Source organism: Trachurus japonicus, chromosome 10, assembly GCF_045865225.1.
Source record: "Trachurus japonicus isolate A0001 chromosome 10, Traja_1.0".
Lineage (NCBI taxonomy): Eukaryota > Metazoa > Chordata > Actinopteri > Carangiformes > Carangidae > Trachurus > Trachurus japonicus.
Genome location: NC_140916.1, coordinates 32,378,121 through 32,394,821, shown reverse-complemented (window position 1 = coordinate 32,394,821; position 16,701 = coordinate 32,378,121). Strand labels below are relative to the sequence as shown.

At 45.2% G+C, this 16,701-nt stretch overlaps 1 protein-coding gene across 1 annotated transcript; it reads left to right on the top strand.

The window, feature by feature from the left end:
• The first annotated feature begins 3,156 nt into the window (after positions 1-3,156).
• slitrk2 (SLIT and NTRK-like family, member 2) lies at positions 3,157-7,246 on the top strand. The gene is made up of 2 exons (XM_085788566.1): positions 3,157-3,239; positions 3,480-7,246. The coding sequence occupies exon 2, from the start codon at positions 3,540-3,542 to the stop codon at positions 6,234-6,236; it is 2,697 nt and encodes an 898-aa protein (XP_085644692.1). The 5' UTR covers positions 3,157-3,239; positions 3,480-3,539; the 3' UTR covers positions 6,237-7,246.
• Positions 7,247-16,701: the final 9,455 nt, after the last annotated feature.

Genomic DNA, 16,701 nt, shown 5'->3' with positions numbered 1-16,701 from the left:
TCTGTTTTTGGTTTTGCATCATTCCTGTGTTTGCAGCGTTTGGCCATTTGCCCTTGTCAGCCACCGTACATCCACCTTTTTGTTGCACGTGCATGTTCACAGTAAAGTTGCAGCAGCATCTCATGCACTGCTGCCTTGGTTCATTGCATGAATACACAAGTGCAAGGGTGCTCCTAATAAAGTGCTTGGGGAGTCTGTGGAAGAAAAAAAAACATTAGAATCTAGAGTCAGTAGCCGTATATCCAGCGTTCTTCCTTCTAGCAGATACTGTTTTTAGCATTACACCCCTCACCCCCAGCTTTAAGACACAGGCCCTTCAGTCAAACACAACAGGAAGTGTTGTCATTGTGGTACAGCAGAGGCAAGAGTAAAAATAAGTGAAGAAGACTTGGACATTGTTTCTTGAGTTTTTAGAGGAGCTGTCTCCAGGCCCATGAAAGCCTCAAAAACATTTCTCTGTTGCATCAGATGAGCCACCTGTGTTTGCACTGAAATGTTCACTGCATCAAATGTAACCAGCTTTCTGCCTGGTGAAAGAGTGGGATCAAATATTTCATGTATTTGTTATTTTTATTTTGGTATTAATTCATCTTTCAGTGTATTCTCATGTCTCTACAGATGATAGATGAGTGGGACAGCAGGTGGGACGACAGGAGGGCTGTTTAATGTGAGATGAAAAATATAAATCTACATAAACAATCATTTCTGTACAAAATCCCAGGTGAAGACAGTCTGTAGGGGTTGTTTTCTTGGCTTGCACCAACAGCTTTACAGAGAGCAACATCTAAACTTCACACTCGATGCTGCACCTCCCCGTGTCCTGAGATATACGTACACCCCGCAGTGCGCGTGGTCGGTCGATCTCATTTGTTACTGCTGGAGTTGTCTGCTCTGCTTTGACAGTGTTGTGTGTCTGCTTGGAAGTTGAGGTTCCCTTTTCTGAAACTGTGCAATCCTCCATTTCTTTACATTGAATGGCATAGAAATAATATGCATATAAGCAATGTTTGTAGCTTGCTGAAGAACTGCTCTGCACCTTCTCAGGTCTTGGGCAACGCACCTGTGGAGTTTGAAGTCCAGTAGATGAGCAGAAAATAGAAAATAGAGTCAGAGAGAATGAGATCACTGTATAAGTGATATAATGTGTTTAATTGATTGCAATGAGACTATTTTCGGTATCACTGAGTAAAAAAAATCCAACATGTTAATTAATTGTTTTTTATGTATAAAATCATAACAATTATGCACAATTTTTCTTGTTTTGTTGTAAAGGCAGCTGTTTTTTATAAACATAAAACATTGTGTCAGGTGAGATGATAGAACAATTTATTTATATCTTGACTCTACTTCATTAGGCTGTATTTTCTTACATACAATTTCCATTAATATCAGTGTACATTCAATATAGAGTATGCTCTGTAAAAACATAGCATGTTATGAATATGAATCTATTATATTCTTATCTAATTATTATTCTTTTCTTATGAATAAATTCTACTTCACTATAACAGCCTCTTTGGTACAGTATTATTATATCCATCACTGGCCCGTTTTGCTCAGGAAAACGAAGAAGCTGTTCCATTTATTTAAAACATGTTCAGTGTCAGAACGAAAACAATGACATGTCTATAAAGTGACATGATAAATGTGTGTGTTAGAAGAGCATGAAGACAACAGCGGAAATAATGAGAGAGAGAGAGAGAGAGAGAGACTGGGGTCCTGAAAAGAGGCCTTTCCTGCCTCCTAGTGGAGTCATGGGGAAAAAAAGAAGAAGAAGGAGAAAAAAAACCTAGAGGTGACTATAACACGGAGCAGCGATGGGACTCATGTCAGAGTAAATTTACATGATAATGGAACATTCCTGTTATATAGATTAATCACCTCATTATTTGCTGTTGTGTGGCTCAGATGAGTCTCTGTTAGACGTCAAGGTTCGCAGTGGAGGGGATGTAATGGAAATGGCAATGGGAAGAAAACACTTCTGAACGTTAAACTGAACAGTTTACACACATGAGAGGTGCAGCATCATGTTTCTGCCTCCAGTTTCAAGGCTGCTCTGAAGTCAGTTTCCAGCACTGACACCAGACCAGATGCTGCTGTAATAACAAGAACAATGGTTATAACATACAAACATACAAACAGTAACATGCTTAGTTTGGCTACATGTATCACTATTTTTTAATTGACAGTGAAAAGGAAAATAAAATAAAATAAAAGTTTTTTGAAGTGTCTAGTGGTTTATTTTTCAACATTCTTTCAGATAAAATCTGGATTCGATGGGTTGAAACTGTTCATTTTGCAGCGTAGTGGGTTCTCTCTCTTTCAAGACTCTGAATGTGTGTGTGTGTGTGTGTGTGTGTGTGTGAGTTTGTGTGTGTTCATGTTGACTGTGTCGGTGACGTAACGGCCCCTGGGCTCCTCTCTCTCTCTCTCTCTCTCTCTCTCTCTCTCCCTCTCTCTCTCCGTCACACACACACACACACACTAACTCATACACACACACGGAGGAAGGCAGTCGGGCAGCAGCAGCAGCAGCAGCAGCAGCAGCAGCAGACGCTCAGTGCTGCTCTCAGTGTGCGGAGCGGAGGAGGAACCGACGGCTCAGTCAGTGGTTGTCTCTGGCCGGGTAGTGATGCCTCAGCTGCGGAGATCTCATCTCGCTCCCTGTTTTTCTCCTCTTTTCTCCCACCGAGTTCACTTTGGGCTGTGTCCTCTCTCCTGGAGAAGGGGATAAGGAGCTGCAGCTGTGCGCCATGGTGCGTCTTTGCGCATTATTTCTGGATCTTTAAAAACTGTTTTTTTGTTTCTTTTTTTTATTTTGGTCTGTTCTTTTTTTTCTCCCCTGGTATCTGGACATCAGAGAAAAAATAATGAAGCGCTTTTGCAGCGTGGAAGAGAAGAGTGGGAGCGTTTCGCAGCCCGTGTCTCTCTCTGAGTGTTTGGCTGCAGCTGCTGGAGATCTGCATGAAGCCAGAGAATAAATCGGCGCTCTTTATAAAGGGGGAAAGGGGGTTTGCAGTAAGCGGCTTTTTTCCTCCCTCCGACTCTCCTCTTCTGCCTCTGACAATGTACCAAGTCCATCCACCACACAGGAGCCTGGTGATTTGCGGTGGTTTGGCTTATTTTCTTTTCAAGGATTGATTTTTTTTCTTTTTCTTTTTTTTTCTGGGAACTGGATTTTGGATTTTTTCTTTTTTGGATTCAAAGCGAAGGTCAATGGAGAGATTCGCGCAACTCCGGTGCGTCACGGCCCCGTTTTAACACCAAATAACGGTGGTGCGCCCGTTTCCTGCGCGCCAGTGTGATTGGGAGAGTGCGTGTGCGTGTGTGTGTGTGTCTGTGTGTGTGTGTGAGGGAGAGAGGCTGAGAGAGAGGGAGAGGGAGTGAGAGCGCCTCTACCTCTTTTTTCCCCTCTGCGAGAACTCACTCCCTGATTATTATTATTTTCTCTATTTTTCTATTTTTTCTTTTCATCCAAGGCTCCCGCTGCAAACTTAAATGCTGGATCTACACTTCAGCGACCATTTTTGGCTGTAAAAATGCTGAGCGGCGTCCTCTTGCTGAGCGTCCTCACGGTCACCAGCCTGTCACCGTCCGAAACGGAGAGCCGCAAAACTTCAGCCTCCAAAGACATCTGCAAGACCCGCTGCGCCTGCGAGGAGCGGGAGAACATACTGAACATCAACTGCGAGAATAAAGGATTTACCACCGTCAGTCAGTTCCAGGCGCCCCCCAATAAAATCTCCCAGCTTTTTCTAAATGGAAACTTCCTCTCTCGGCTCAACGCCAACGAGTTTGTCAATTACGGCAATGTCACCTCGCTGCATCTGGGGAATAACGGCTTGCAGGAGATCCGAACCGGCGCTTTTAATGGGCTTCGCTTCCTGAAGCGGCTCCACTTGAACAATAACAACATGGAGGTGATTAAAGAGGACACCTTCGCCGGGCTGGAGAGTTTGGAGTATTTACAGGCGGACTATAATTACATCAGCGTCATAGAGCCGGGCGCGTTCAGCAAACTGAATAAACTCAAAGTGCTGATCCTCAACGACAACCTGCTGTTGTCTTTGCCTCCCAATATTTTCCGCTTCGTGCTCCTCACCCACTTGGATTTACGCGGCAACCGGCTGAAGATGCTGCCGTTCGCAGGGGTGCTGGAGCACATCGGAGGCATCATGGAGATCCAGCTGGAGGAGAACCCCTGGAATTGCACCTGCGATCTGATCCCCCTCAAGTCCTGGCTGGACACCATCACCGTGTTCGTGGGGGACATAGTGTGCGAGACGCCTTTCAGGCTGCACGGGAAAGACATCACCCAGCTCATCAAGCAGGATCTGTGTCCGCGCAGGAACGCCGGGGAGCGCGTCCACCCCCCCTCTGACTCTCACTACCAAGGGCCCCTGCCCCCGACCTACCACCCCGGTATAATCACCCCCACCCGCATCCCCAAAGCCTCCCGCCCGCCCAAAATCCGCTACAGGCCCACCCCTCGCATCTCAAAGGACAAACACGTCTTTGGGCCCATTATGGTTTACCAGACGCGCTCCCCGGTGCCCATGTTGTGCCCCAGCGTGTGCGTGTGCACATCCCAAAACCCCGACAGCGGATTGAACATCAACTGCCAAGAGCGGAAATTGCATAACATCAGTGAGCTGAACCCCAAGCCTTCCTACCCAAAGAAACTCCACCTGACCGGTAACTACTTGCAAGTGATTTACCGAGCCGATCTGACCGAGTACAGCTCTCTGGAGCTGCTCCACTTAGGAAACAACAGAATAGCGGTGATTCAGGAGGGGGCATTCGAGAATCTGACGAACCTGAGGCGGCTCTATCTCAACGGGAATTACATCGAGTCTCTTTCTCAGTCGCTCTTCGCCGGGCTGCAGTCGCTGCAGTATCTCTATTTGGAATATAACATCATCAAGGAGATTTTCCCACAGACATTTAACGCTTTGCACAACCTGCAGCTGCTGTTCCTCAACAACAACCTGCTCAAGTCGCTCCCGGACAACGTGTTCGGGGGAACCATGCTGACCAGGCTCAACCTGCGGAATAACCACTTCTCCTACCTCCCGGTCAAAGGCGTGCTGGACCAGCTGTCGGCGTTCATCCAGATCGACCTGCAGGAGAACCCCTGGGACTGCACCTGCCACATCGTGGCGCTGAAGAACTGGATGGAGCTGTCCAGCACCAGCGTGGTGGTGAACGAGATCACCTGCGACTCCCCCTCCAAGCACGCCGGCCGCCTGCTGCGCTCGCTCCGCAACGAGGCCATCTGCCCCGAGCCCAGCGAGGCGCCGCCGCCGCAGCACGCGCCCCCCACCAGAGCCCCCACGCTAATAAGCCCCGGCACCGAAGCCCCCACCCCGTCTTCTCCTTCTTCTTCTTCTTCCCATCCTTCTCCCTCCTCCCTTAGCTCCGTCAGCCCCACCGAATCCCGACTGCACACCCCCGAGCTGCACCCCGAGGTGCCCCTCTCGGTCCTGATCCTCGGGCTCCTGGTGGTTTTCATCCTGTCCGTCTGCTTCGGCGCCGGCCTCTTTGTTTTCGTCCTGAAACGGCGCAAAGGCGTGGAGCACGTTCCCACGGGGGCCAACAACTTAGATCTCAACTCGTTCCAAGTGCAGTACGGCTCCTACACCCCCGAACCCACCCAAGACAAAACCTCCGAGAGCCACGTGTACAACTACATCCCCCCGCCCGTTGGGTCCATGTGCCAAAACCCCATCTACATGCAGAAGGACGGCGAGCAGGTGGCGTACTACCGCAACCTGAAGGAACTCAGCTTCGGGCCCCTGGATGCAAAGAAGGACGACGTCCTCACCCGCAGCCCGGGGGCCTACACAATCAGCACAGTGGATTTTATGGATAAATCGCCAACGACGTGCAGCCTGACGACCCCGGAGCCCCCCGAGATGCTGTATCAGAACTTAGGAGAGAGGCCCCACAAGGAACTCCCCACGGTCGCAGGCCCGCCCCCCTTCAATTACAACTTTTGCACTTTACCCAAGAGACCTTGCATGGCGCCCCCCTACGAGGCTGCTACGGCCCGGCGGCACATCACCAACCAGGACAGGTTGAACAAAACCGTGCTGTACGGGACCCCCAGGAAATACTACGGGGCCGAACACCCCACCAGGAACAATGAGCACCCGCTGCTGCTGCCCGGGAAGCTAAAAACAGAACCAGACTACCTGGAGGTTCTGGAGAAACAGACTGCGATGAGCCAACTGTAAGATAGCGACAGTGCCCCCACCCCCACCCCCACCCACCCACCCACGGACCCCCCTCCCTCCCTCCACAGAACCCCCTACCCCCCTACTCCTCCACCTCCTCCAGGTTCTGTGCAGCATTCATAATAATCACGCAGTTACTGTAATAATAGCCCTCTATATATCTATCTTATCTATCTGTGTTCAATCCCACACAATTGACTGGAAGTGAACTGAAGCCTTTGACCATCGTTTTTTTTTCTCTCTCTTCCTTTTTCCTTCTCTTTTTTGCTTTTCATGATGTATAAAAAGGAGTATAAGAAGTATATTATTATGCAGTTCTATTTTTCTTCCCGGATGGTATAAATTATTTCTTCTTCTTCTTCTTCTTCGTTTGGGAAAACATGAAGTTCTAAGGACTTTGACGACGGCAGGTATAACAATGGGCAAGGACTGTGTACAAATACGGCTTTGTGCTTTTCATAAAACTGTATTTTATTCGGACTGTGAACAACAGAAAAGAAAAAAAAAAGTATGAGATAATGATTCTTTGTAGAAGAGGAAATGCTACAGATTGACATTCCTGTACATACTTAGCACACGCGAGACAAACGGTGAGTGTTGAACCATAAAAAGAAAAACCTTTTCAAAAATCCAACGAGCGGTGAAATCTTACTCTACTTAACTCCAGAAAGTGCCTTTGCACTCTACTATTTTATCAACAATGCTCTCTGCTAAATGGAAATGTTCCTTCTTTGTTTTTCTTTCTGAAAGTGCTGTATTTTAAAGAATCAGAATCTTTATGTAAAATAGAACTTATTTGTCCGTTTAAAAAAAGAGAAAAAATGAAAAAAAAAAACAAGAAAAACTTGAGACTGAGTGTGAACTGATGTGAGCTGTCACAGGGAGAATCATGTTCTTTTTGCTTTGTCTTTGAAGATGTACAACTTCTAGAGAACATTGTATCTATAGGGGAGCAATACAGCGCCGCAAAGATTGCGCCATTAAATTTTCACTGAAGCACTTTGTCAAGATCCTGAGCTTGAGGTACATTTTTGTCTTAAAGTTGTGGTTTGATTATTCCTGGATGCTGTGGACGGCACTTGTGTGTGTGTGTGTGTGTGTGTGTGTGTGTGTGTGGGAGTGAGAAAAAAAGGAAAAACTAGAGCTTGCCTCCAGCTCCGTCTTCTCTCTCTCTCTCTCTCTCTGGTGAAATGTGATGGCTCCTCTAATGATTGATGAGCTGAGCTTCTCTCTCTCTCTCTCTCTCCTCCGCTCCTTCTTTCCACAACCCTAGCACATCAGTTCAAGGTTTTTCTTTGAACTTCTACCACTGAGAATCTCTTTTCCATCCATGGCGATGTGACGATGTGATGTGCAGGGTAATGTTTGATGTAGATGGGGGTCAATATTTTGGACGAGCATGTGTCACAACATCACCGGTGACTGTGATTGAAGTGATTGAAAAAAAAAGAAAGAAAGAAAACTCTGGCGTATATAGGAGGACATGAATCGAGAAAGTCTGCTTCTTCAGCTTTGCAATTTTACAGGAGAGAAGATTTCCCATTAGTGTGGCTATTAAAAGTAGTGAAGAGCAGTAAAAAGGGAATGTGCCTGTGCAGGTAGAGAGAGCAGCGACTCCAGCACCCAGGAACTCCCCTGCTGTTCACAAACCATATCACTTAGTCGACTGGAGGAGGGAAAGAAGAGAAAGAAAGTGTCAGTTGTTGCGTCTCAGGCTGCGACTGACTGCACTTTGTGGATGAGAGGAAAAGATACACACGGCACAAAGAGTTGTGTTGCTGCTCAGAGCATTTGTCACGAAATACCGTTTCTCCACAGTAATGCTGTGTGCTGTGTGTCTGTCTGTGTGCGTCGGTGTCGTTGTTCACAGGCTCCTTCTCCTCTTCCTCCTCCTCCTCCTCCTCCTCCTCCTCCTCCTCTCCTCCTCCTCTTCCTCCTCCTCCTCCTCCTCCTCTTCCTCCTCCTCTTCCTCCTCCTCCTCCTCCTCCTCCTCTCCTCCTCCTCTTCCTCCTCCTCCTCCTCCTCCTCTTCCTCCTCCCTCCTCCTCCTCCTCCTCCTCCTCCTCTTCCTCCTCCTCCTCCTCTCCTCCTCTTCCTCCTCCTCTCCTCCCCTCCTCCTCCTCCTCCTCTCCTCCTCCTCCTCCTCTTCCTCCTCCTCTTCCTCCTCCTCCTCCTCTCCTCCTCCTCTCCTCCTCCTCTTCCTCCTCCTCCTCCTCCTCTTCCTCCTCCTCCTCCTCCCAGCCGTGTGACATGGATGAACTGTGCAACCCGCTGTAATGCTAATTCTGTTTTCTGTCCTTCAACTCGAGTTGACATTGGCTCTTTGTATACCCTGTGAATGGCCTCCCAGCGGCCAAATTCTCCCCCCACCCCACTGCCACCCCCTTCTTCTCCCTCCCCCCCCGCTACCCTCCTCCCCTGTCTTTTGTCCTACTGTTTTTCCCCTCCCTTCCTCCCCCCCCCCCCCTCCCTCCTGCTGGATCTCTGCTGGCTATTGCGTAGCTGTCCAAGGTGCTGAATGTTGCCGGCAGCAGGGCCCTGTTCCAGTCTGACGGCTGGGACCTGCAGAGAGCCGCTGCGCCAGGGAGATGAGCCAGTTCTCACTACTTTGAAAATCGAGGTAGCAAACTGTCGCACTTCCTGTATTTATTTTTTTATTTATTTTTTTTTAACAGTTTTCTTACAAAGGGTTGGGGTAATCCCTGCACATTGCATGCATGCTGGTTGTTTTTGATGGTTTTCAGCTCTGTTTTCTTTGTTTTCTTTTTTTTGTTCCCTATGTGGTTTGATTTCATGGACAGAATGCATCACTTGGGACAATCTTAACAAGCTTTTTTTTTTCCAGAGCTTTCAACCACATCTTACAGCCTCTCTTAGACTGTTGCTGTCTCTGTATCTGTCAGTGAGATGAAATATAAAAATCTGGAAAGTGGTCCTCCTGCAGGCATGTTGTACTTACTCTATGTGTGGATTGTGTGGGTTTACCTGCGAAGCAAATGAAGTCACGTAGGCAGCCCACATGGCTAGAGGTTAAGTAGATTTACATGCTGTTCCGTGGTACCAAAAAGGCTTGCTGTTTATGAAGCAGGAAGTTGGCTTTGCATTGGTGTTGGATCTTATTTTCTTATAGCATTTGTGAGGTTATAGCCTTTAAATAAGTTGCTGTTGCAGTCATAGACACCAGATCAGGTTGTAGATCTGCAGCTGTCTGCTTGGAGGTGGAACTGAAAGTTCATGTTGTCAATGTGTTTCCTCATATAGGAAAACTGTCAGTGTCCTAATTCCCCATGCATACTGCCTGTATGTTGTAGATTCAGCACTTTGTTATGGAGCAATCAGCAGACTTTAACATAACGTGATACTAAATTTGCACCAGTCAAAACATATTGATAGTTTTTTTTTTTATTATAATTTTTCATGTTTACTTATTGTTATCTTCAACAATCAGATAACGATCCACAGACAAAGCCTGTCTGTGGCTAATGAGTTCACCACTGGCTGCTGCTTCCTCCTTCTGTCTGTGGTGGTTAAACGATTGTTTGGGTGATTTTATTCCCAGACCTCAGCAACGTTAGCGACGGCCGAATACTTGAAAATGAGTCCCACGTTTTAATAAACAACAAGCACCTCTCTCTCTCTCTTGAAATCATTAATAATGTGGTGCTTGTTGTTATTTTACTAGTTTTTTTCCCCCTTCCTCCTCCATCATCACCTCTGCTGTCTCAGTCTGCAGTGGCACATTCACATCCATTCATCTAGTCAGAACTGGGCCACTTACATCACATCCAATCCCCACCGGTCCAACACTTCTCTTTCCTTCCATGATAGATTGTTTCAATAAAGCGGTATTACCTGCTGGGAACCTGAGTTTCACTCAGTAAGCAGACTTTTAGATAATATCGTTGGCAACAAAATTGCGCTCCAGAACGAATGAACTGCAACTCCTAAAAAAAGAAGAGTAAGAAGAAGGAAAAAAAACACATTCTTCCACTTTTTAATGTTATTTTGCTTTTATTGCTGCTTGAAACCTCTCATTAACCCCGTGTCCTCCCTCTCTCTCCACCTGTATTCATCCACCTTTGTTCGCTGGTGGTGACCCCGTTAGTGCTGGAACTTTTTTTTTTTTGTACTTTTTTCTTTTTTAGAGGCCGTATCAATTTGCTTTCAGCGGTGGTTTGTGGTGCAAAGGCACACGGCGAGCAGGGGAGATGCTGCGGTAAGCAAAGCTGTGAATGCTGTCATGTGGGCTTCCTTTTCAACAGGCCTCACCATTTCAGCTGCTGGCTGAATGGGACTGGGGGAAAGAGAGTGTGAGAGAAGAGAGGAGGGGAGGGGGAGGGGGGAAGAGAGGGAGAGAGAGGTCAAGAGAGATGAACGGAAGGAGGGAGAGAGGGAGAGAAAGAGAGAGAGAGAGAGAGAGCTGTTCATTCCTCTCCTCCTTTCTGAAAATGGAGTGATTTTCCTTCCTTGGGCACAATAGGTCCTCTGTGTCTTTTTAGTGGCAGTGAAGGAAAGCAAGGGAGTGCTCCACACACACACACACACACACACTTTCTCGCTCTCCCCCTCTCTCTCTCTCTCCCTCACACACACACACACTCACAGATACACCCACACAGGGGATATAAGGGAGGGCTGGAACATGTGCAGCCTTGCACACCAATGAGGAAGCTTTCTCTCCAGAACACTCTCCTCTCTTATCTTGCAGCTCTGGGACACTTGTGTGTGTGTGTGTCTGTGTGTGTGTGTGTGTGTGTGTGTGTGTGTGTGTGTGTGTGTGTGTGTGTGTGTGTGTGTGTGCGTGCGTGCGTGCGTGCGTGCGTGCGTGCGTGCGTGTGTGTGTGTGTGTGTGTGACTGTGTGTGTGTGTGTGTCTGTGTGTGTGACTGAGAGCATTCACATATTCATATACTGTATGTGGACATCATTATCCTCACAGAAGTCTTCGCTCTCTCCATTCTTCTCAGATAAGGATGAAATGTATAAATAGGTATTTTGTGGATAAATACTCTCACTCTGTCTCTCTCTCTCTCTCTCCACCATTTCCCTCACTGTGTCCCCCTCTTTTTGCCCCCCCCCCCTCTTTGAGTGATATGATAGAGGACTATAAATTGGTATTCCTATAGTGCGGCTCAGTTTGTGGATAAGCGATTCAGAGATGACTTTGAAGCATAAGGGCTGTTGCTTTGAGTTGATTTATAATAGGTCTTTTTCTGAGTGTGTCTATGTGTGTGTGTGTGTGTGTGTGTGTGTGTGTGTGCAGGCATTTTCTGACTTCTCCTGCGCTGTGTGCTGTGTGTGTGACACCGGCTTTTCACACGTATGATTTTAATCTTTGTTACAGATTGCTGCAATCCATTTTCCCTCTTCTTCACTGACATCCATGTGTGTGTGTATGTGTGTGTGTGTGTGTGTGTGTGTATGTGTGGGTGTGTGTATGTCCTCATTTCATCAGTCAATTCAGTCATTCTCTTTAACTCCTTTTCATTCATGTTCATGTCATCCTGAGCCGTCACGTCTTGTTCAGAGGTGTGTGTTTTAGTTGAGAGCTAATCCAATCAGGCGTCTCGGCAGCGTTCTTCCCAGATCCTTGAACGTGGATGTTACCAAGGTGTCATGTGTAGCAGAGGTGGGTGTTGGGCAGGTGGTTTATTCAAGCTTTTTTTTTCTCCTTTTACACAAATGGCCTTTTAAAATATGTAAGAAAAAAGTGTGCGATGAATTCCAAAGCTTCATCCTCCAGCAGATCTGCTGCTGCTCAGAAGTCTCAGGTGTCTCTGCGAGTGAGAGACGAACAGGAAGGTCGCGCCCCAGTGTGTCGTCTTCCTGATAATTCTTGTGGTTTGTGATAGTTTCACTTTTTGTCACGTTTTAGAGACTTTGATTCAAGTGCATTGATGTTAAAATAGTGTGAAATGTTGACGCTCGTCTTCGGTTCAGCCTGTGAGCGCGGCCCCTCGGGTTTTTAGAAGTTTCACCAGTGAAATTACAGCGTCAACTTCAACTGATCCTGATTCGTCATCTGATGCTGTGACTCTGTCTTTGATTGATCTGACCTTGATTATTTAACTTTATGTTATGATCTTGTGATGCACGTTTCTAAGTGAGCTATACAGAGGTGTTGCTGTCTCAGCTTAGTGTAGCAGTCTGGAGGAAACTTGTTTTACTCTGTCTCCATCTTTTCTCTTCCTCTACTTCACCTTCCTCTTGTGTTCGGGTCACCAGTGACCCGTTTGCAGGTTTTAAACACATAAAAGTACCACATAAATTTGTTTATAGCGTCAAGACTTTGTCAGGAACCTCTTTTAAACAAAATAAAACAAAAACATTTGTTTTGACCCGGTTAGAACAATAATTAAAATCAGAAGTGCAAAACCAAACTTTTCATGGATAAAGAAGCCTAACAATGTAACCAAGAGATGAGAAACAAATGGGATGATAACTCATTGTTTTAATGTGTTTTACAGCTGATTTAAGACTCGGGTCAAAACTGACCCTGACACCATAGATGGCAGTAGAAAGCTAAAACAAGACAAAGGTCAACTTGTCACACTGACCACTTAGTTCCGGCCTGACTGACCTGTTACTTTCTGATACTAAGTCACTGTAGTGTCCAGTCCACGCAGCTCAGGGGGTGTATAGTAACACTTTGCACTGTCAAAAAAAAAAAAACACAAATTAATAGGAAATAGCAAAACATTTGGCTTCCAAGCTTTTGCAGTTGTATGTAGTTTAGGTCATTGTGTTGGGTAAATCAATAGACAGACATGGGTCATAGTCATGTTTGTTTCAAATTCCTTTATGTGGAAATATGCAGCTGTTTGTATCTGACTAGTTCAGATGGGGGCATCTGTGTATGTTGTGTTGGAAGTTGAACATTGTCCAGAGGGAGGGGCAACGATTTGAATGAAATAAAGCACAAATAGCTTTGAGTCCTGGGTCAGGTGGTTTCTCACTCGGCGCTGCTGGTCGTGGTGATTCCTCTTTTTTTGTATAATTTAAATTGAGGTGTCTGTTATGTGCACTTGATGGGAAGGTGACATGTGTTTATGAGACTTCTTCCGTGCTGCTGACTATGTTAGCATGTTAACCTGTGATCTGTGAGCGGCTGTGATCGATTCCACATGACATGACCTCCTATTAACACTAGAGTGAGACCAGATTAACCCGAGCATCTTTAAACAGGTTCCTATCCGGTGGCAGGACCTGGGCGGACCTTTTAAAACTCACACTGTCATCAGCTGTTTCATACTCAGCTATCAGACAGAAATTGCTATGCCACTTACATTTTTTCCACTTTTACTATATAAATGTTCTATAGCATTAACTGTAGTGGAGAGAAATGAGAGGATAAAGCCTGTCGCTCTGTGTATCCTATGAGAAATGTTCAGACACGCTCTGTGTTGAGTCCCCCCCATGTGACAGCAGAGACACATGGCTGATCTTGCAGGGACAGACTGCAGTGACATTTAATCAAAATGTAATGATCTCCTTTGTGTATAGCTATTAATTCTAGACATAATTGTAAGTACATATTTAATATTATCATGCTCGATTGGATTATTGATTGAATTTGTACGTACAGGCATGTTGGCTGCTTCATTGTTTACTCTCTGTTACTTATTGACTAAAGCCTGCAACATTTAAAAAAGGATGATATAATGCATTAATAATGAACTGATAATAATAACAATAATAATATGTTTATTTAAACAATAGAGCAATGTTTTTTTTTCGTTTCTAAGTTCATTGTTTCAGTCTTTTGGCCTGAAAACTGTTTTCATTTAACAGCAGCTGTTGTAATTGACCCGTTGTAAACCTGCATCAAACAGCAGACTGACAGAGGAGCAGCTACTGGATTTAACTGCTTTTGCAACTTGAACATTGCTCCATGGCACCACTAAACCTCCTCAGGATATTTTATCTTCTTATTAATGATGATAATTGGATTCTGCCAACACAGTATTTTCACCTCACTGAAATACCGTTTGACTGTAGCGTGCTATATTCTTGGCATTGATCCCAACCACAGTATAAAATAAAGTAAGACACTGACACACCTAGCAGGTGTCAGAGCAGTAGTACTGCAGACTGGTGTTTGGCAGAAGGATCTATCAGCTGTCTTTGTTCACAGTATCTTCAGGCAGGGATGTCGTGTATATGACACAGACTTTGCAGCGGCGGATTTCCAGACTGATAAGAAAGAGGTTCATCTCGTCTGTGACGGGGGGTTGGATGTCAGAGGTGTTTGAAGCAGTCAGACGGTTTCTGTTTCGCTGCAGTCTCACGTCTCTGTTTACCTCAGGTGTGTTAACTGATTGTGTTCTGACGGGACGAATGAGTGAAGCAGGGGAGTCTGGGGACGACTGCGACAAGGGACGGTCGCAACAACTACTCATCGTCCAATCAGAAACAAGCTAGAGAGATGACACTCACAACCTGTTGCATTAGGGAATCAAACCAAGCTTTGTTGGAATTATCTTGTGGTTTTCATGTCACTTAGCAGGATCCGGGTTCCAAGTTGTTACTGTCCCCAAGCAACAGTGTGTTTTGACACTTTTAGGTGATAATAGGTGATATAATGCAACATGTCCCAAAGCACAAAATATACAGAAATAGTGACCAATTAATGTTATCATTTATATAATTTGGGGAAATGGTTTGTCATCCATTCATGATCTTTTACTATATATTGCCTGTGTTAACTATTCATCAATTGAGATAAATTGTGCCTTAGTAGATAATACTCTACTATATTAGGATGCAGGATTTGTAGCTTGACTTTGCTAGTTTTTTTTTTAACCCTAATTAAACAGCTTTAGAATAATTGTGATGATTTAATAAATGGCTTAACTTGTTACAAGGGAGAATGGAGGCTCTCTGCCTTCCACCTATGTCAATTATTACTGAAAAACAACTTCAGAATCTCCACCCCGGTGTCCCAGCTCTCGTCTTTGCGTACCACGACACGATCGCGCCCATAACCTGTGATCTCTTGTTGACAGATTAATCTACCGCTCTATTCATTGCTTTCTCACTGGCTTCATTGTAAACAAATGCACATGGCCAGGAGAAGGTTAGCAAAACAGCTGAAAAGCGAGTTCACTTGCATAGTTCCCCTTTAATGTTGTAATACCGGTGAAAAACTATGAATATTTGCTGTTTGAGGCAAAACACAAAGTTCTTAATGACCCTTAATGTTGGTTATTTTGCAATATGTTGCAACTTTATGCAATATTATGTCATTATTTTTTAATATTATGGGTGACTAGTGAGTAACTTAGAGAAACGCACTCTCCTCTGCATACTCATCATCTCTCATGCAGTTCATTCTAGACATTTAGAATAAACGCGGAGCTCTGGGAGAGATTGATGTAGTTTTCTTTCACTCGTTGGTTTTCTAGTCATTCCAGCTCCATCACACTGCTTTACTCTGATCAAGGCTCTTCATCTCCTCCGCTACCAGTGTACAGTATTGGATATCTGAGATCATGAATGCAGTTGTATCCGTTTCAGGGCTGAATTCAATCCAACAGCCCGATAACGCTTTGACTCTAAGATGCTTTGCTTCTGAGTGTAAGAGGTTCTCATTGCCGGCCGTATCTAACTACATCTAAAGCGTTAAGTTGAAATTGCCTGGGCTCTCGTAAGTCAGGGGTGTTTCATCATCAGAAAACAACCCACTACTTTGACCTTAAAATAACATTTTGGAGAAATAGTGAGAAGGTTTTTTTTTTGTTTTTTTTCGCTCTCCTGATCATAAAAGATATGTACGTTTTTCCCTCGACTAGAAAAGAAAAAACATTTTAAATGCATTTTCTAACCGGTCCAGACAGCCACTGACTTTCATGAATCTCTGAACACACACACACATACACCCATGCACACACACACACACAGACAAAATGACTATGCTTTAACCCCGACTCAACTGTATAATCAGGTTATTACACTTTTAAATTTTCATATAATACATAATGAAGAGAAACTGACTTGATTGTAGAATGAATATATTTAAAAGTCTTTCTAGCACCAGTTGAAAATGATATAAATACTATAATACTACTGTAGCTGGGGAGTTAAACTGTTAGACACAGAGTGGTCGAAGTATTAGAAGTAAAAGACAATAAATCACTTTGGATTTGCTGGTGAGAATGTGATGGTTCAGGTAATGTTTGGACTCAGATACAGACACAGGACTCAGTGGGAGTGTTGGCAGGTCTGTGTTTGGAAAACCAATGAATGAGGTTGAAGGTTGGTGAGGGTGAGGGTGAGGGTGGAGGGGAGGAGGAGGTGAGGCTGAAGACAGAGGTCTGAGGTTGTAGTCCGGCAGATGTGAGCTGGAGTTTTGCTCCGACTTGAAGGAGGAAAAGCAGGTTAGCAAAGAGCACGAGGGAAAACACAGGACATAAAGTAAACAGCAGGAGGTCCAGAGAGTCAGCACCAAGCAGAGAGAACAATCTGCTG

Excerpts from the sequence above, each read along its gene's own strand:
- slitrk2 (XM_085788566.1), top strand. The coding sequence starts at position 3,540 with ATGCTGAGCGGCGTCCTCTTGCTGAGCGTCCTCACGGTCACCAGCCTG.